Source organism: Triticum urartu, chromosome 5A, assembly GCF_056163025.1.
Source record: "Triticum urartu cultivar PI428250 chromosome 5A, HENAU_Tu73, whole genome shotgun sequence".
Classification (NCBI taxonomy): Eukaryota; Viridiplantae; Streptophyta; class Magnoliopsida; order Poales; family Poaceae; genus Triticum; species Triticum urartu.
Window position 1 is genome coordinate 548,674 of NC_141877.1, and position 20,828 is coordinate 569,501.

General features: G+C 48.0%; 1 protein-coding gene and 1 long non-coding RNA gene across 2 annotated transcripts; one reads left to right on the plus strand and one right to left on the minus strand.

Annotated features, from left to right (window-relative positions):
* Window positions 1-560: 560 nt before the first annotated feature.
* On the minus strand, window positions 561-3,288 carry LOC125555387 (uncharacterized). Its single transcript, XR_015603729.1, has 2 exons — window positions 2,694-3,288; window positions 561-2,403 (listed from the first exon to the last, which is right to left on the minus strand). It is a non-coding gene; the product is annotated as an uncharacterized LOC125555387 (long non-coding RNA).
* Window positions 3,289-4,828: 1,540 nt separating this feature from the next.
* On the plus strand, window positions 4,829-5,449 carry LOC147967299 (uncharacterized). The gene is made up of 2 exons (XM_087522433.1): window positions 4,829-5,152; window positions 5,234-5,449. The coding sequence occupies exons 1-2, from the start codon at window positions 4,829-4,831 to the stop codon at window positions 5,447-5,449; spliced, it is 540 nt and encodes a 179-aa protein (XP_087378559.1).
* Window positions 5,450-20,828: the final 15,379 nt, after the last annotated feature.

Sequence of the window (20,828 nt, forward strand, 5' to 3'; positions counted from 1 at the left end):
CTTCCATGTAACTCATTCTTCGGTTTTTGGCTGGGCAGGCCCCGACACCTTTTGCCCCCACTTAGCTCCGCCAGTGCTAATATGGTTGCACGTGCAAAACTAATCAAAAAATGAGCTAGTGCATGTATATACTCGTGTATGCTTCTTCCCTGTATATATTTTGCATTAGAGAAAAATCTTCAGTAAGTAACTTTTCCTTGGTACAAAATCGCGCCAAACTCCGTCCAGACAGGGCCGCATATTGAAACTAAACAACCATGTAATATTTTGGTCACATACCCATAAGGCCTTGTTTGATAGGAAGGGATTGTAGAGGTTTTGGGAGGAGGGATTTCAGGGGATTTGGTGAATCCCCCTCTTCCACCCAATCCCCTCAAAACCCCTTGAATTCTCAAAATCTTTTTTTTTCACAATCCTCTTCGTTTAAAATTTCTATTTGGTAGAAAGGGTTTGTCATGTTGACATAACATGGTGTAGAACATTTAAAAATCCAATCTTTACAATGTAACTAACTCCCCTTATATCCTTGCTACAGAATTGTAAAGGTCACCTGATAAAAATGACTTGAAATCAATATCTCATAATTTAGCAGCAGTTTTCCCAACAACAACATAATTTTGCATGACTTGAAATCAATATCTCATCATAGCAATAACACAATTTATCATAACAACATGACTTTGAATCCCAAATCCCAGCATTCATTATTTATCATAACAACATAATCTTTCGCAGCAAACAGTTCATCACAGCCACAACATCATTTTGCAACGAAGATAATGCAGAAACATGTATCCATCTTGGTGTCATGGTCATCTAGCATTGAGAACCTGAGAAAAATTTATTCATCCAGCTTGTTTATTGTTGCTTCTTTTGGTGCATGAGAACATGATGAAACAAAAAGAGATGAACATTAGAGTGCCTTTAGAAAAAAACCATTACGGCAAATAGCTGAACAAAAGGAATACTATGGCAGAAATTGTAAATCTTTTTTCAGGAACAACCATTTGTCAGGACAAAGGACATTTATGTAGAATTGGCAGGCTAATGAAACAATGAACAGTGCAAGTGGATATCAACAAAGCACTAGTATGCTGAGGAGCAAAGATAAAACTTCATGTCACACTATAGCCATGGTCACTGAGACGAAAAGAAGGAACGTTCAAGATAACTGATCTCAATGTACAAATTTTGTTCAAGGGGCGACACAAGGGTAACAAATTTAGTTTCAGATTTCAGATTTAGGCATCCTCAAAAGTAAGTAATCTTCAGGTTAAGTTGGAAGTTCAAAGCTGGAAGCACCACCTCATAGCCAAAGATCTAGCACCAAAATAGGAAATCTAGACAGTGCAAGCAGGATACACAAACCGATGTATAGGGCCCTTATCTTTTATGGCACCATAAACAGACAGTGCAAGGAAAACAACGAGTGCACTTGTTTTGGGAGTATATTCTAAACACAGCCCCAACTAAATAAAGCAACCTTATCAAAACCTGATTGTTCCTATTCCTGACAAGAAAGCCAAACTTTACATTTATCAAAATCTGATGCGACACACATTTCTAATTTGATGCCACACACATTTAAAAATTACAACATAAGATGCATGGTTCAGAGTTGCGCGTTGCAAGAAAAAAGCATCAGTCTAGTAGGACAAATCAAGTAACGGACATGCTTTAGAATCCAATTTCAAAAACCAATAAACACCAAAATTTGGTATAGTATATATATCAAGCATGAATACTATTTATGTAAACACAAAATCACAAGGGGGGATTTTATGTTCTAAGCATATGACTAAATTGCAAAAGCGAGCAAATGAGAAAGGATATGTCGAGCATTCATAACACTAGCAGCTGGTTATTAAGTACAAGTATCCACTTGCAGCAAACCATGTACAGTACAAGTATCCACTAGCAGAGCATATAAATATGTGTGTTGATGGAAACATACTCGGAGTAGTTGCAGAAAAAAGCAAGTTTAAAAGGAACAGAGCAAAGGTTATATTTACATTTATTGTTTATGTTATAGCTCTTGTTTTCTTTTGTAAATCTTAGATAGGCTGTCAGACAGTGAAGACCATAGCAAATTCCTTACGTTGTAGCTCCTGTTTTGTTTTGTATTGGGATGTGGATGGCTCGTACACGATGAGGCCCATTGCATATATATTTGATACTGCCGTAGCTCCTGATTTCACTTCTATTGTCATGTGGATAATACACTCATACCAAATGAGAACATGTTTACTTCAGGGTCCGAAGGCTAATGGCGAGGGGAAGCCGAAGAGGGTTAGGAAGCGGCAAAGATAGCAATCAAGCAGAGACACCGAGCTGATGGACCTATGAAGAAGCTTCAAACAACAACGCCGTTGCTCCTCGATCTGTCTCCAATCAGCTGCCCCCCTATGAAGGAGCAAATTGATTTACTTGTTTACATGGTAGCTTATAGGTTCAGAAAGAGTAATTTGGTAATTAACATCAGACCAGCCTAATCAAACCCTACCCGGCGAGATGTTCAACAAATCCTACACTACGATGAGCAATCACCATCACCATCAGAAAATCACGACGTTCTTGGAGAGCTTGCCATTGATAAAGAGGCGGATGGACGATGTGCGGGATGTCGTAGCCATGGCCCATGGCGGCCGGGAGAGGAAGCGGAGGAGGGGAGGGGCAGGGCGGCGATGACTTACCACCGGGGAGAGTCGGGGCGGTGGGCAGAGTCGTGCGGCGGTGTCGGGGCTCCTCCTCTCGCCGGCAGGGCTCCTCCCCTCGGTGGCGGCGGCGGGGCTCTTCCCCTCGGTGGCGGCGGCGTGCGCTGGGACGCTGCTTCCCTGAGCCCTTGGACGAGGGTTCTGAATCGCGTGGGTTCGAGATGATCGAAGGGGATCGGAGAGGATCGGACCATGCGAACCCCCTGTACCAAATGGGCCAACCGGGTTTTGTGGGGTTTCTAGCCGACGCGAGGAAAATCCTCTCGAAACCCCTCCCATCCACATGCGCCAAACGAGGCCTAAGGGACAAACAGGTCTTTTCAGGTGCCATTTAACACTGTTAAGACTCAAAATGAACGAAAGTGTCATAAAGGGCATAAAATTTAGACACGGTGTTAGATAGGGAAAGAAAACTTTTCTAGTATCAAATAGGGAAACAACATTTAAAATAGTGTTATATAAGGAATTTTCTCTTGTTTGTAGCCTCTACCCTGGACTAGTTTAGATATGTCATCTTGAGCTGGAATATCAAGAAAACCATGAGGTTCACTTGTCGGTGCTTGGTGCCAATTCAGTGCATCTTTCAGGATATTACTATTAATTAGCCTAGGCTATTTGCCGTTCCCTCTGTCCCACCATGTAAGTGTTTTATATTATGTTATGGAGGATGTACCTAGCTTCTCGTCAAAGAGGAGCAGAGACTACCCCGCAAAAAAAGAGAGGAGCAGAGAGTAGCTAGTGCTAACTATACACACATGCGCACGCAGTTGGAAGGAAGTAGTAACCGACAATTGATCCTACTTTCCTTGTATTGAAGCTAATTAAATGTTTGAGTTATATTATAGGTGTTGCTCCCTCTTTTTTTTATACTCCCTCCATCCTAAAATAAATGTCTCAACTTTGTATTAACTTTAGTACAACTTTTATTTCAGGACGGAGAGAGTATATAGGAGTAGTAACCGACTATGGTCCTAGTGATCTCTATGCTTATGTCATAACTACTCTTTACATCACTGCTAACTTCATGGCTCATAGAAAAAATGATTTGCCGACTTGCTCCTTTGACAGGATTTTGACTCCCCCCCCTCTGAGATTGGATGATTTGCCTCACTTTACGAAGGTTTGATGATTAGCCCTAGGGTTGTCCCAATGACCAGTGGCCCTGGGCCCACCCGGCAGCCTCTCAGGGGGCAGCAAATTATCAAATGGAGAAGTGAAGTGAGGCAAAAGATCCAATTTCTCCTCCCCCCAAACTTGTCAAAGGGGTTTGACGTTGATGATCGACACTCTGCCTCGCAGCTCTTGGAAGCGAAAACGACCAAGGGGCTTGATCAAAATGTCCAGATGAAGTCATGAAGTGGTAACACAGATCGATGTGTTCGCCGGGCAGCACAACACGTGATTCATCCAACCGGAAGGGTCTCAATGTCCGGGCAACGCTCAAAAAACCGTACCCGGGTCCCAAAACATGCCTTTTAAGAGCGCAATGGCAAATTGCAACTAAAAAGATAAAAAAGTCATATGCAACAATATCTGACGGATGCACTTAGACATGGTACAACCATACACAGAGGGTGTTTTAGCCGCACACAGAGGGTGTTTTAGCCGCTTGCATAAGCGTCACACACATTTGCATAATCACATGAGTACAACGCTAGACTGCGTCACAGAAAAGCAAAACTGTTGAACATGTGTACATGTACATAGGTTTAGGTTTTGTATGCTGCACCTGTAGTGTCTCCCTCTCCCTGTATGTACTTGTATCTTGGAAAACAAGACACCGGTCGCATCCCTTATACCTATATATATGTGCCTAGTGTACGATCAATCAATTATCGATGCACCAAATCATCCTCTACATGGTATCTATCGCAAGTCGATCCTTCCGCTTCCGCTAACCCTAGCCGCCGCCGCGATCTACCGCTGCCACCGCCCCATGCCGCCGCCACCGCCCCTCCTCCCCGCGCGCCCTCCACTCCACGCCGCGCCGCCCTCCCGCCGCGCCGCCCGCCCTCCACTGCCGCGCTGCTTCTCCCAAGCCGCGCCGCCCGCCCTCCACCGCCGCACCGCTTCTCCCCAAGCCGCGCCGCCTCCCTCCCCACGACCTCGCAGCCATGTCGTCCAACGCCTCCACCTACTCCAACCCCTTCGCCGTCGACCCTGCTGAGATCCGCGACATCAACGTCTATGCACGCGTCCCCGTGGTCCTCGACGCCTCCAACTCCACGTACTTCGCGTGGAAGACGTACTTCTCGCTGCTCTTCCACGTGAACAACCTCGTGGATCATGTGGATGGCACCGTGGACTCCCGCGCCATGGTGGACGACGCCGAGTGGACCGCGATCGACGCAACGATCATCCGGTGGTTCTTCACCACCATCTTCAAGGACTTGTTCCACACGGTCGTGAGCGCCGGCGACGACGCCCGTGCCCCGTGGGTCAAGCTGAATGGCCTCTTCACCAACAACAAGCTTCAGCGCCGCGTTTTTTTGCAGTAGGAATTTTTTGACTGTCACCAGGATGAACAGTCCATTGATGACTACTGCCGCCGTCTGAAGACGTTGGCGGATGAGCTCCGTGACATTGGAGCCAAGGTGGATGACGACCTCCTCCTCAGCACGCTCACCGCCGGCCTCAACGAGGACTTCGGCAACACCGCCTCCAACTTCACCTTGATGCCGGAGCCCTCCTTCCCCAAGTTTGTGGCGTACTGGCGGTTGGAGGAGCGCCGATGAAGGGGGTCAAGAAGCGCGTGCAGCATCACGCCCACGCCGCCGGCACCCCCCGTGGTGCCCCTCCACCGGCCGCCCCACCCGCGCCGCCAGCAGCTGCCGCCCCCCGCGCCTCTGGGGTATTTCCCCCTCCCGCCCGCGCCTCCCGCTGCCCCCAGCAACCGGGCGACAGACGACGCGGCAACCGCCGCGGTGGCGGCCGCAAGCAGCAACAGGCGCCGGGGCCCCCTCGTCAGTAGCAGCAGCAGGTGACTCCCCCATGGACGTACGGCACCAACCCATGGACCGGCGTCGTCCATGCGTACTCGATGCCGGTTCCTCGGGCTCCTGCTCTAGGCATCCTTGGGCCTCGCCCGGCAGGCCACCAGGCTCTCTTCGCCGCGCAGAACGCCGCTCCCTACAGTGGCTACGGTGCCGCCCCCCGCCTGCGCCCGCCTACGGGTCCGCGCCGACCTACGACGCTGCCGCCGTGTCGGCCTTCGGTGCAGCTCCCGCGCCGGCCTACGGAGGGTTTTACCCTCCTCAGGTACCACCGCTGTGGGACCCGGCCCTGCTCGCCGCCCTGCACTCCGCTTCGTCACCGAGCTCTTATGGTGGCGGTGGTGACTGGTACACGGACTCGGGCGCCACCGCTCACATGACTGCTCATCCTGGTAACCTCATGTCTGCCACTCCCGTTCATACTCCCACCCGTATCACCGTTGGTAACGGTTCCTCCCTACCCATTACACATGTCGGTCATATGTCTTTTCCGTCTACCTCTACTCATGTCCATATGTCTAATGTTCTTGTGTCTCCTGACTTAGTTACTAATCTTGTTTCTGTTCGTCGCCTTGCTCGTGAGAACCCTATCACCGCTGAATTTGACGATATCGGTTTTTCTGTGAAGGACGCCCGTACACGGATGGTACTCCACCGATGTGACAGCCCGGATGAGCTTTACCCAGTGCACCCCTCCGGCGCCACCACCACCCGTCGTCCCGTCGCCTTCGCCGCTAGTGTCGATCTTTGGCATGCCCGTCTTGGTCATCCCAACTCCATCGTTATGTGTCAGATTCTTCAGAGTTTTTCTTTCTCATGTAATAAAGTTGACGATCATACTTGTGAGGCTTGCCGTCTTGGCAAGCATGTTCGTCTTCCCTTTAGCGAGTCTACAAACATTTCTACCTTTCCATTTCAGCTATTGCATAGTGATGTTTGGACGTCCCCGGTTGCTAGCAACACGGGCTATTTATACTATCTGGTGATATTGGATGATTTTTCCCATTATGTGTGGACATTCCCTCTCCGTCGCAAGTCCGACCCTCTTGCCACACTCACAGCTTTTTATTCATAAGTCACCACACAGTTCGGTCGTCCCATTCTCGCCTTGCAAACTGACAACGGCAAGGAGTTTGACAACATCGCCGTCCGCAATTTACTTGCGTCCCACGGCACCATCTTTCGCCTCACATGCCCCTACACATCCCTGCAGAACGGTCGCGCCGAGCGCGTCCTTCGCACCCTTAATGACTGTGTCCGCACATTGCTCTTCCACTCCTACGTGCCTCCTCGGTTCTGGCCGGACGCGCTTGCGACCGCCAGCCTCCTCATTAGCATTCGCCCCTGTCGTTCCCGCTGGAACTACACTCCTCACTAGCTCCTCTTCTGTGCGGTTCCATCTTATGACGGTCTTCGCATCTTCGGGTGCCTCTGTTACCCTAGCACCGCGTCCACTGCTCCTCACAAAATCGCACCCCGGTCACTTCCTTGCATCTTTCTTGGTTATCCTCCCAACACCAAAGGTTACCGATGCTATGATCCAGTGTCCCACCACGTTTTCCCTTCGCGGCATGTGTACTTTGATGAGCTGGTGTTCCTGTTTCAGCAGGTACCGTCACCTTCGGCGTCTCCAGCGGCGCGGTTCGCCCCTGCCCCCACCTCTGGCGGACCGCCCAGCCGCGCCCCGGAGTCGGCCCTGCCTGCGCTCCCTGCGCTGGCGGCCCCTAGCGCTGTGGCCCCTACCGTGGCCCCTGTCGTCGCGGCCACTGCCGCTGCCCCCTCGGCCGCCCCCGCCACGGCCCCCGTCGCCGCGGCCCCCCGGTGGCCCCTGTTCCCGCCGCGACCCCTAATGCCGCGGCCCCTGTTGCAGCCCCTGCCGCGGCCCCCGTCGCTATGGCCGCACCCCTCACCGGTGTCGTCACTCGAGCTCGGACCAGGACACTTTGTCCCAGCACGCGCTACCCGGCGGACGAGTACGCGTGTGCTGCATCCACCTCGACACCGTCTCCGCTACCCACCTCCGCTCGCGCAGCACTTCGGGATCCGAACTGGCTAGCTGCGATGCGTGAGGAGTTTGACGCCCTGCAGCGCAAGCATACGTGGCAGCTTGTTCCGCGGCCTCCCCGTGCCAACGTCATCACTGGCAAGTGGGTCTTCCACCACAAGACTCGCCCCGACGGTTCCCTTGAGTGCTACAAGGCGCGTTGGGTAGTGCGTGGCTTTCGCCAGCGTGCCGGCGTGAACTTCACCGACACCTTCGCCCCGGTTGTCAAACCGGGCACGATTCGCGCTGTTCTCCAGCTCGCTGTTTCTCGCGCCTGGCCAGTCCGCCAGCTCGATGTGTCTAATGCTTTCTTGCATGGCCATCTCGACGAGCAGGTAATCTGTCAGCAGCCTACTGGTTTCGTCGACACCGACTATCCGAACCACGTGTGCTTGCTCTCCCGTTCTCTTTACGGGTTGAAGCAGGCGCCTCGGGCCTGGTACCAATGGATCGCAGCCTTCCTTCAGCAGTAGGGGTTCCGGTCCCCACGGTCCGATGCCTCCCTGTTTGTTTATCACCAGGGTCCCGCCACCGCGTACCTCCTCCTGTACGTCGACGACATCATCCTGACTGCCTCTTCGCCAGCGCTCCTTCAGCAGATCACAACTCGCCTCGGCACCGAGTTCGCCCTGAAGGACTTGGGGGCTCTCCACTACTTCCTCGGCATCGAGGTTGTGCGCTGGGCTACTGGCTTCTTCCTGCACCAGTAGAAGTACGCCTACGAGCTTCTGGAGAGAGCAGGCATGCTTAATTGCAAGCCTGCTCCTACGCCTGTCGACACGAAGGCTAAGGTGTCCACCGTCGAGGGTTCTCCGGCGTCCGACGCTCCCTTTTACCGCTCCATCGTCGGTGTGCTTTGATATGTCTCCAACGTATCTATAATTTTTGATTGCTCCATGCTATATTATCTACTGTTTTGGACATTATTGGGCTTTATTATCCACTTTTATATTATTTTTGGGACTAACCTATTAACCGGAGGCCCAACCCAAAATTGTTGTTTTTTTGCCTATTTTAGGGTTTCGAAGAAAAGGAATATCAAACGGAGTCCAAATGGAATGAAACCTTCGGGAATGTGATTTTCTCACCGAACATGATCCAGGAGACTTGGACCATACGTCAAGCAACCAACAGGGAGGCCACGAGGTAGGGGGGGCGTGCCTACCCCCATGCGCGCCCTCCACCCTCGTGGGCCCCCTGTTGCTCCACCGACGTACTTCTTCCTCCTATATATACCTACGTACCCCCAAACGATCAGATACGGAGCCAAAACCCTAATTCCACCGCCGTAACTTTCTGTATCCACGAGATCCCATCTTGGGGCCTGTTCCGGAGCTTCGCCGGAAGGGGCATCGATCACGGAGGGCTTCTACATCAACACCATAGCCTCTCCGATAAAGTGTGAGTAGTTTACCTCAGACCTACGGGTCCATAGTTATTAGCTAGATGGCTTCTTCTCTCTTTTTGGATCTCAATACAAAGTTCTCCCCCTCTCTTGTGGAGATCTATTTGATGTAATCTTCTTTTTGCGGTGTGTTTGTTGAGACCGATGAATTGTGGGTTTATGATCAAGTTTATCTATGAACAATATTTGAATCTCCTCTGAATTCTTTTATGTATGATTGGTTATCTTTGCAAGTCTCTTCCAATTATCAGTTTGGTTTGGCCTACTAGATTGATCTTTCTTGCAATGGGAGAAGTGCTTAGCTTTGGGTTCAATCTTGCGGTGTCCTTTCCCAGTGATAGTAGGGGCAGCAAGGCACGTATTGTATTGTTGCCATCGAGGATAACAAGATGGGGTTTTCATCATATTGCATGAGTTTATCCCTCTACATCATGTCATCTTGCTTAAGGCGTTACTCTATTCTTATGAACTTAATACTCTAGATGCATGCTGGATAATGGTCGATGTGTGGAGTAATAGTAGTAGATGCAGGAAGGAGCCGGTCTACTTGTCTTGGATGTGATGCCTATATACATGATCATACCTAGATATTCTCATAACTATGCTCAATTCTGTCAATTGCTCAACAGTAATTCGTTCACCCACCGTAAAATACTTATGCTCTCGAGAGAAGCCACTAGTGAAACCTATGGCCCCCGGGTCTATCTTCATCATATTAATCTTCTAATACTTTGTTATTTTCATTGCCTTTTATTTTACTTTGCATCTTTATCATAAAAATACCAAAAATATTATCTTATCATATCTATCAGATCTCACTCTCGTAAGTGACCGTGTAGGGATTAACAACCCCTTATCGCGTTGGTTGCGGGGATTTATTTGTTTTGTGCAGGTGCGAGGGACTTGCGCGTAGCCTCCTACTGGATTGATACCTTGGTTCTCAAAAACTGAGGGAAATACTTACACTACTCTACTGCATCACCCTTTCCTCTTCAAGGGAAAACCAACGCAAGTGCTCAAGAGGCAGCAAGAAGGATTTCTGGCGCCGTTGCCGTGGAGGTCTACGCAAAAGTCAACATACCAAGTACCCATCACAAACCCTTGATACGTCTCCAATGTATCTATAATTTTTGATTGCTCCATGCTATATTATCTACTGTTTTGGGCAATATTGGGCTTTATTATCCACTTTTATATTATTTTTGGGACTAACCTATTAACCGGAGGCCCAGCCCAGATTTGCTGTTTTATGCCTATTTCAGTGTTTCGAAGAACAGGAATATCAGACGGAGTCGAAACGGAACGAAATCAACTAGAGAAGTTATTTTTGGAACGAAAGCCACCTGATGGACTTGGATCCCACGTCAAGGAAGGAAGGAGGAGCTCACGAGGGTAGGGGGCGTGCCCCCTGCCTCGTGGGGCCCTCGTGGCTCCCCTGACGTGCTTCTTCTGCCTATATAACTCCATATACCCTAAAACTTCCAGAACGCAGAATAGATCGGGAGTTCCGCCGCCAGAAGGCTCCATAGCCACCGAAAACCAATCTAGACCCGTTCCGGCACCCTGCCGGAGGGGGAAATCCTTCTCTGGTGGCCATCTTCATCATCCCGGTGCTCTCCATGACGAGGAGGGAGTAGTTCTCCCTCGGGGCTGAGGGTATGTACCAGTAGCTATGTGTTTGATCCCTCTCTCTCTCTCTTTCTCGTGTTCTTGAGGTGAAACAATCTTGATGTATCGCGAGCTTTGCTATTATACTTGGATCCTATGATGTTTCTTCCCCCCTCTACTCTCTTGTAATGAATCGAGTTTCCCCTTTGAAGTAATCTTATCGGATTGAGTCCTTAAAGATTTGAGAACACTTGATGTATGTCTTGCCGTGGATATCTGTGGTGACAATGGGATATCATGTGATTCACTTGATGTATGTTTTGGTGATCAACTTGTGGGTTCCGCCCATGAACCTATGCATAGGGGTTGGCACATGTTTTCGTCGTGATTCTCCGGTAGAACTTTGGGGCACTCTTTGAGGTCCTTTGTGTTGGTTGAATAGATGAATTTGAGATTGTGTGATGCATATCGTATAATCATGCCCACGGATACTTGAGGTGACATTGGAGTATCTAGGTGACATTAGGGGTTTGATTGATTTGTGTCTTAAGGTGTTATTCTAGTACGAACTCTAGGGCTGTTTGTGAAAATTATAGGAATAGCCCAATGGATTGATTGGAAAGAATAACTTTGAGGTGGTTTCTACCCTACCATAATCTCTTCGTTCATTCTCCGCTATTAGTGACTTTGGAGTGACTCTTTGTTGCTTGTTGAGGGATAGTTTTATGATCCAATTATGTTAGTATTGTTGAGAGGACTTGCACTAGTGAAAGTATGAACCCTAGGCCTTGTTTCCTATCATTGCAATACCGTTTACGCTCACTTTTATCATTAGTTACCTTGCTGTTTTTATAATTTCATATTACAAATACCTTTATCTACCATCCATATACCACTTGTATCACCATCTCTTCGCCGAACTAGTGCACCTATACAATTTACCATTGTATTGGGTGTGTTGGGGACACAAGAGACTCTTTGTTATTTGGTTGCAGGGTTGCTTGAGAGAGACCATCTTCATCCTACGCCTCCTATGGATTGATAAACCTTAGGTCATCCACTTGAGGGAAATTTGCTACTGTCCTACAAACCTCCGCACTTGGAGGCCCAACAACGTCTACAAGAAGAAGGTTGTGTAGTAGACATCAACCCTTATCTCCTGCATTACATTATTTGCCATTTGCCTCTCGTTTTCCTCTCCCCCACTTCACCCTTGCCATTTGATTCGCCCTCTCTCTCTATCCTCCCTCTCTTTTCCGTTCGCCTCTTTTCCGTTTACTTGTCGTTATGGCGAGTCCTCTATCTTCTCTGTTGTCTCCCGAGAATGAAGTTATTAATTTTAAGCAAAGGGAGGGAGAAAATCTAAAATACGCTTGGTATAGAATTTCAATGCTCAAAATAGATCTACCAGGAAGCAATCTACTTCCGTTCTTCTTCGCAATTTCTATGTAGGTGTTGCTCCTTGGTACAGATATATCCTTGATACCATTACCGGAGGGAACTTCTTTGGTAGCCACACTTTTGATTCTTATGATGCTATGATAGATTTGTTTGGCTCACCACCTCTTTTGGTTAATGGAACTATGTTAACTTTGGAGCATGTAATGCAAAAACTTGAAATTATTGAAAATAAAGTTGCTACCGTTGAGTTAATTGAAAATTTCGATAAAAAGATCCATAACCAAATTACCCAATATGGATCTAAAGTAGGAGTAACTTTGAAAAATATTAAAGATAAGGAACCTATAGTTAATGAAAGAATAAATCATGATTCCACTAGGATTGATAAACTTGAGGGTATCATTACCAACTTGGGAACCGCCTTTTCTTCCGTAAAGAATACTCCAAGTCCTCCAACTAAAATTGTGTAACACCCCGGTGTAATGATGCTACAGTAACCCCTGGGGTTCAGTTAATTATTTTGCTAAAAAGTGCTTGATCATTTTTGTCTCCTCTCTCTTTCAAATTCACTTGAATTCAAATTCAAATTTTGTGTGGAATTCAAAATGCTCAAACATGAAAACTAAAATGTTCATCATGTGGGAAGTTTTCTTCTGGTAATATTGGTGGGGAACCAACATTTTTGCAAAAATGTGAAGGTGGCCTTAAATGGCTAAAACAGAAAAGCTAAAAAGAAGAAAAGAAAAAGGAAAAGGGAAAAGGAAAGGAGAGAGAGGGAAGTGTCCCTGCCCCACTGGGGCCAAGCCCACCTGGGCCGGCCCACCATTGCCCACCCGAGCCAGCCCAGATCCCCCCTGCCCGTCCCCTTCCCTGTTCCCCCGACCGGGGTCGGAACAGGGGCATAGCCCCGCCGAACCCACTCGCTGTCACCGGCGAGAGAGGGATAAGACACCCCCCCGACGCCTCGGGCTTCCTCCCCACTCGCCCACTTGCTCTCTCTGCCTCTCCCTCTCCCCACCAGAGCCCCCGCTCGCTTCCTCTCCCCCGTTTCCCCATCCACGCCCGAACGCGCCCTCGCCACCGTCCTCCGTCGTTGCCGCGGCCACCGGCGGCCCCGTGCCTGCTGGCCTTGTCCACGGGCCTCGCCGCCGTCGGCAACCTCTCCTGGTGCCACCAGGTGGAGACGTGGAGCCCCGATGCCTCTGTTCGCCTTCGTCCACATCTTCGGTCGCTGCCGCTCATCCTCGGCTCCGGCGACGTCTCTGCAGCTCCTAAGCCTCTCGCCGGGCCTTCGTGTGCCCTCCCGGTGAGCTTCGCACCTCCTCACCTCTCCTCGGCCACTCCTAGTAGCCGTAGTCACCGTTCCCGTCGCCACCTGTCGTGGAATTGTCACGGCAGATGTCCTAGTGTGAGGACTTAGTCGCGAGGCCAATGCATCTATGTGGTAGCTTGAGAGGGGTTGAGCGGGACGAGAGACGTAGGGCAGATCAACACGTAAGACAAGGATTTAGACAGCTTCAGGCCCCGGGAAACATCATCCGGTAACAACCCTACATGCTGTTTGAGGCTAGGTCTCATTATCATCATGAGGGAGTCGCCGTAAGCCGGCTCTTTGTGTCTAGCCCTAGAGATTGTTTTCTTGCTTGTAGCCTGTCCTCTTTGGGGAGCCCTGCCCCTCCTTATATATGTTGAAGGGGCGGTTTACATGTGGAGTCCTATTAGGATTAGGACTAGTCTATCTCTAATACAAACCAGATATGAGTCCTGGTCTTAACTCCTTGTAAGGTAAATATTCCTTATGCCTTTCCTCTTAAACCGGCCCACCATAGTATGAACCGGCCTTCATGAACCGCCCTTTGGGCCACCGGGTCTTGTCGCTCCTCTGACCCGCCTGCCGGTTTACCAATGAGTCATAATGACCAGGCGGGTTGCTTGTAAACCGCCAGGTGAGGGTGAGTCGCCAGTAACTCGCCAAGTGCCAGCGGGGTCTTCAGATAAACCGCCAAGTCCGGCCGGGTTACACTTCCGGCCGGTTTACACCGCAGGGTATATCCCCGACATTAGCCCCCAGTTTAATTTGGATTTATCCATGTTAAACTGATCCTGTAAAACAAATACAAGAACAAATTGATAGATTATGCTCCGGGTTAAGAATTCTTGTAAACCGGCATCTGATCATCCTTAATTCCTTGCCATTTCCTTCTTCTAGAAAATCCAGGTCAATAAGCCAACTTCATACTTAATTTTCCGACATTGGTTTGTCACCGAGAAATATTGTGAAGAATAACTCCTTTTGACTCAGCTCCCAAAGCACCGGTTTAAGAAATATGGGTCTGAAAATACTTATCTGATATTCAGCCGGTTTGAAGATGTAAAACTTGCCGGTTTAATATTACCAAAATGGCCGGTTTATAAATATTGATGGCACCGGGTCATAATTGTTGTCGACACCGGGTCATGTAATTGATCTTTTTTGATTTGCTCAAAACTGATAAAATGAAGATGTTCCTCCTTTATATGCATAATACCTGTAGCCCCCCAAGTCTTAAGAGGAGAACATAGTGATAACTTAAGACTTGCTCAAATAAGTGTTTCAACCTTGAAGAAATCCGGTTTGTTCATCTCAATCATCTAAACTGAATACTCCATATATGTAGCCCCCAAGTGCCGGGTTGTCATGCTTACAGCAACCTGGGACTTGTAATTTGCTTATAAAAACTTCAATCAGTGTAACCCCAAGGGCCGGCTCATTATGCAATAATGAGCAGGGACTTTGTAAATATAATCATGTAGACTTGAGCAGTGATATGTAGCCCCCAAGGGCCGACTTTAGTAAGATAATACTTGAACCGGGACTTGATATATACTTCAATGAAAATAACATCTTATAATGTAGCTTCCATCGTAGGTCTTGAACCCACGTCCACAAGGTTAAGAGCTTTGTGATTTACCAACTGAGCAATGGATCCTTCAATATTATGGATGAAAATTTATGTACCTTGAATTGTTGACAGGAGCAATTGGTAGCCCCCAAGGGCCGGCTCATTACGAAGTGATGAGTCGGGTCTTCAATAAGGTGAGCAAACAATGACTTTGCATTAGCCCCCAAGTATCATGGTGCATGCTTGCAGCGACATGAGACTTGTGTATTTGATGTAATCTCAACTGAAATAATGTAGCCCCCAAGTGCCGGGTTGTAAGCCTGCAGCGACTCGAGACTATTCCTTTCATTGTAGAATAAATCATATCCTTTGATAAAACAGTAGACATTGCGCTATAGCGACTTTGAAAATCTTAATAATAAAAATCCAGCCATGTTGGCTATTCAAGATAATATAATCCGGTATGAAAACCTTATTCATTCAATATCATAATGAAATTTCAGCCAAGTTTGGCTATTTGAATAATATAACCCAATGATTTATAAGCGCGTGATTCCAATGGCGCAATCCAAATATATACTGGCGACTTATTGTCCAAAGCTGGGCCGGTTTAATAAACACCGGATCATACTATCGGTTTAAAACACCGGTGATTTATAATCATGCTTTATTCAACCTGTTTCTGCATACAACAAGTTTAAAGTGTCCTGTGACATTGAATCACATTGTTGGTTTACCAACTTTTTGTAGTAAGAGTGATAACCCCAATCTCGAGTACTGATAACTCCTTCCATATTGTGCCGGTTTATGATAAAACCATACCGGGTTATGATAAACACCGGGTTATCCATATGTAATACTGGCGACTTGTAGTCAAAACCAGACCGGGCTGATAGTCTCCGGATTATAACTTGATCGTGTACTGACAACTTGTAGTTGACAGCCTAACCGGGTTGATAAACGCCGATTTGAAAGCATCACAAATCTTATCAAAAGAAAACAAAACTTAGCAAAAAGCAAATAAAACCGTTGTAGTCGAGGCTTTTCACGAGCTGCCAGGCCCCAAATTCGAGGCTTTTCATGGGCTGCCAGGCCACTGAGTTAAACCATTTTTGCAAAGCCTTTTAAGATGGTCCTCAATCCTTAACCAATCATCGTTTTAACTTGACAAGTTCAGGGTCTTCATTTTAGAGTAACTTGTCAAAGTTCGAAGGGTCATACCAGGTTTACCTGGGCGGAGTGACTTACTTAAATAGGCAGGTTAACCCGGGGTTTTAGGTGTATACACCAGGCTTCCAAGCCATGGCTTGATAGCCCATTACAAGTGTAGATTCTAAGTTCATTTCGATAGCAAAGAATCCCCAAGTAACGTTTTGAGCTGTGCTCAGTGGGTGCCTATGTTTGAGTTGTTGTTTTACAACACTCTCTTTGGCCCCAGATTGATTTGGCTTTGAGCCGATCAAAAGGTGTAACTATGGTTCGGATACAACCAAGCTCCCAAGTGATGTTGTGGCATTGCACCAATCAAGAGGTATGGTATTGATTCGGACACGACCAAACCTCCAAGTGATATAATAATATGATAAGCCAATAAGGCAGGATACCCATGTTTGAACCGCGCATCATGGCAGCAGGTCCTCTTCGGCAATTTTTAACCTTTGCAAGAGATAAATTCTTCTTTGAATCGGGATCTTGAACCGGATATAGAGAGCTTCAAAGCTTTGTCCGAGACATCTTTCCCTTGAACCGGATTTTAAACCAGAATCTTCATTTTTAGCCGGAAATTTTCTGACAGCCTTTAGACTCAAACTTGTGAGAAGTTAATTCCTTTTTGAACCAGAAATTCTTAAACCGGATTTGAGAGCTTCAGAGCTTTGTCGGAGAACAAATTTCCCTTGTACCGGATTGTAAACCGGAATCCTTTTCTTATGACCCGGAACTTCTTCATTGAGCCGTGATTTTGTAACTGTCATATACTTTCTAATCCGGAAATCTTCTGACAGCACGATGTGAATCCGGGACCGGGTTATCTTTCCCTCCAACGTATTGGGGTTCTTGACTTCACTGAAAACCGGCAACGTTTGCTAAGTCATATCATTGTAGCCCCCAAGTCTCAAGCTGACTCGAGGAGTTGGCTTGTGATTCTCCAGATTTGACCGTGATATAAACCGGCATAACTTGTATATCATTGGTGTTGATAACGTGATGTGAATCCACAGAAGGTTGAGGTGACTGCGGCGGGCTATAAATGACCCCGTATGAGCCGTGTCAGCAACTCGGCCAATGGTTCCTTCCAACTGGCTATTTGAAGTTGACCAAACTGTAGTGGCAGCATGTAACACCCCGGGTGTAACTTTCCCAATTTGTACTCCAACTCTTGCCGTTTCGGCGTTAAGTTATAATTATTTCCTCGGGTTCGGGTTTTGTCTCCGTGTGTTGTTGTCGTTTTCATGCATCTCATATCATGTCATCATGTGCATTGCATTTGCATACGTGTTCGTCTTATGCATTCGAGCATTTTCCCCGTTGTTCGTTTTGCATTCCGGCGCTTCGCTCTCCTCCGGTGGTCATTTCTAGCTTTCTTTCGTGTGTGGGGATTAAACATTTCCGGATTGGACCGAGACTTGCCAAGCGACCTTGGTTTACTACCGGTAGACCGCCTGTCAAGTTTTGTATCATTTGGACTTCGTTTGATACTCCAACGGTTAACCGAGGGACCAAAAAGGCCTCATGTGTGTTGCAGCCCAACACCCCTCCAATTTGGCCCAAAACCCACCTAACTCTGCTCCATCATCTAGAGCGTTCGATCACGATCGTGTGGCCGAAAACCGCACCTCATTTGGACTCTCCTAGCTCCTTCTATGGCTATAAATAGGCCCCCCTCGAAATATCCCGGATCCCCTCCTCCTCTAACCCTAAAAATCGCCCCTCCGCCATCGGACGTGTCCGTACCCGTCGGACACGCCCGCGCCGCCGCGCCCAACCACCCAGGAGCCGCCACGTGGCCTCCCGTCGCCGCCCACCGCGCGGGCCCGCTCGGCCCGTGGCCGGCCCCCGCGGCCCGAGCCGCCATCCACTGCCGCCGCCGAGCCAGGCCGCCTCCCGGCCCACGCGCCGCCGCCGCCTCCCGCCTGCCCGCGCCGCCTCGCGCCACCGCCGCCATCGCCTGTGAGCCGCCGCCCGCTGCCTCCTTCTCCGGCCACCGCAGCCGCCGCGGGTCCCCGCCGCCGCCGCGCCGTGTCCGCCGCCCGGAGCCGCCGCCTCCTCGACGCCGGCAAGCTCCACCGCCGCCGGCCGCCCTCGCCCTTGTCCTCGCCTCTTCTTTCTCTCCCGTCGGCGAACCGAACCCAGGCCGTCTATAGTGCGCCTGCCGCCGCCTCGGGAAACGTGCAGATCTGAAAACCCTAATCCGGAGGTTGAATTTTTCCTAAGTCCCGAAAATTGCAGATCCAAGTGCTCCTGTTCGTAGCTCCATAACTTTGCATCCGTAGCTCCGATTCATGCATATAGCATATCAAAATGTTCATCTCAGAGAGTACATCATTTCATTCCATTGCATCATTTTAATTTGAGTTCATCTTGATGCCCGAAATGCTGTTAGAAGAGGGCTACTTGAGTTAATTGTCAGATCTGCTGCTCCATTTAGGTTTTTGTCATTTTTGCCATGATTAATGTGTGCATGCTATGCCCTGATGCTCTACATGTGTTTTGTTAAGGGTTTTTTCATCTTTCCAGAGGTGCAACACATGTATTTTTGTGATGTGTGTGGTGACTTGTGCAAGCTTGCAAAGTGGTGCACTTGCTAAGTCTGTTTTCAGGGGCTTAGTAATTTCAGTAAGTCCTGGAGCTGTTTATCTCATGTTGTCATATGTTCATGTTGTTTCCTAGTGATCCGTGCCTCTTTTGAGGACGATCAGTAAGGATGTTTTGTTAATATTATAGTGCTCTATCCATCCATGTCTTTGTTTGCAATTGTAGAGCACCCTAGTTTGAGTCAATTGAGCTCTACTTTTGCTACTTTGTGAATCTGGGCAGATTGTCAACTTGTTTGCAATTTTTCCGGTGATGTTGTAGTTGATCCATGCATGCTATGCTATTGTTCTTACCATGTCTAGATTGAGTTTTGTGCCTTCTTGATGGATGTATGCTTGTCTTGCCATGACTTGCACCGTAGTGAGTGCATCGAGCTCGTAAACATGCCTACTTGAGTTATATTTCAGCATGTGTCAGTTTTCACCAAGTATGAAAACTGATTATGTTTTTGCTATGTTCACATGCTTGCAATTGTATTTTCTGACCCCCTTTTGGCTCAAGGTCACTAAGGGACTTTTGTTAAACTCTTTGAGTAGCTCCATGCCATGTTTTACTTTGCCATGTTCAGGTCCTGTAACATGTAGTTTTGTGGCTCCAAAGAGGGCTACCTGATCTGAAATTCCAGACAAGTGTTAATTTCACTAAGTCTGAGATATGTTTGTCATATGCATTTTTGCCATGCTTGTTTGAGCCTGTTAATGAATGATTTGGCCGTAGCTCAGTGCTAGACTTTTGTTAAGAATCTTGTATGCATCCCTGCCATGTATTTTGTTGTCATGTTTGGTTGCTGTAGCATGTTCATCTCATTGCATTTAGCTGGCTACTTGCTGTAAATCGCAGACCGGTGTCATTTTTGAATCGCTTGCCATTTCCAAACCGTAACTCCGATTCCGGCGTTCTTTATATCGTTTTCAAGAGATTTCATCTCATCTTTCCAGTGTCACACTTGGATTTCCAAGTTGAGGCCAGGTTCATGCATTTCCTGTCATATCTTGCATTTTGCATCCCGCATCGCATCCCACTTAGCATATCATATTTGCATTGTGTTGTTTGAGTTTGCACGTGGTTGATTGTATCCTTGTTGCTTGTTTGTCTTGTTTGGGTAGAGCCGGGAGACGAGTACGCTAACGAGGAGCCCGTTGAGTTTGCTTTCGAGGATCCAGTCAACTCTGACAACTGTGCAGGCAAGATGATCATACCCTCGAAATCACTACTATCTTTGCTATGCTAGTTTGCTCGCTCTTTTGCTACGCCATTGCTACGATGCCTACCACTTGCTTTCCAGCCTCCCAAATTGCCATGTCAAACCTCTAACCCATCATTGTCCTAGCAAACCATTGATTGGCTATGTTACCGCTTTGCTCAGCCCCTCTTATAGCGTTGCTAGTTGCAGGTGAAGATTGGAGGCCGTTCCTTGTTGGAACATTTATTTTACTTGTTGGGATATCATTATATTATCTTGTTATCTTAATGCACCTATATACTTGGTAAAGGGTGGAAGGATCGGCCTTTCGCCTAGTGTTTTGTTTCACTCTTGCCGCCCTAGTTTCCGTTATATCGGTGTTATGTTCCCGGATTTTGCGTTCCTTACGCGGTTGAGTTATAATGGGAACCCCTTGATAGTTCACCTTGATTAAAGCTTTTCCAGCAATGCCCAACCTTGATTTTACCATTCGCCACCTAGCCTCTTTTTCCCTTGGGTTTCCAGAGCCCGAGGGTCATCTTATTTAAACCCCCCCGGGCCAGTGCTCCTCTGAGTGTTGGTCCAACCTAGAGCCCCTTGCAGCGCCACCTCAGGGAAACTTGAGGGCTGGTTTTAGTTGTACGGATTGCTTATCTGAGTGTGTCCTGAGAACGAGATATGTGCAGCTCCTATCGGGATTTGTCGGCACATTCGGGAGGTGTTGCTGGATTTGTTTTAACCTGTCGAAGTGTCTTGAAGAACCGAGATACCGAGTCTGATCGGAA

Coding starts and splice junctions, on each gene's coding strand:
- LOC147967299 (XM_087522433.1), top strand. CDS start 4,829: ATGTCGTCCAACGCCTCCACCTACTCCAACCCCTTCGCCGTCGACCCT. Junction 5,153..5,233: donor ACGACGCCCGTGCCCCGTGG/GTCAAGCTGAAT, acceptor GACTGTCACCAG/GATGAACAGTCCATTGATGA.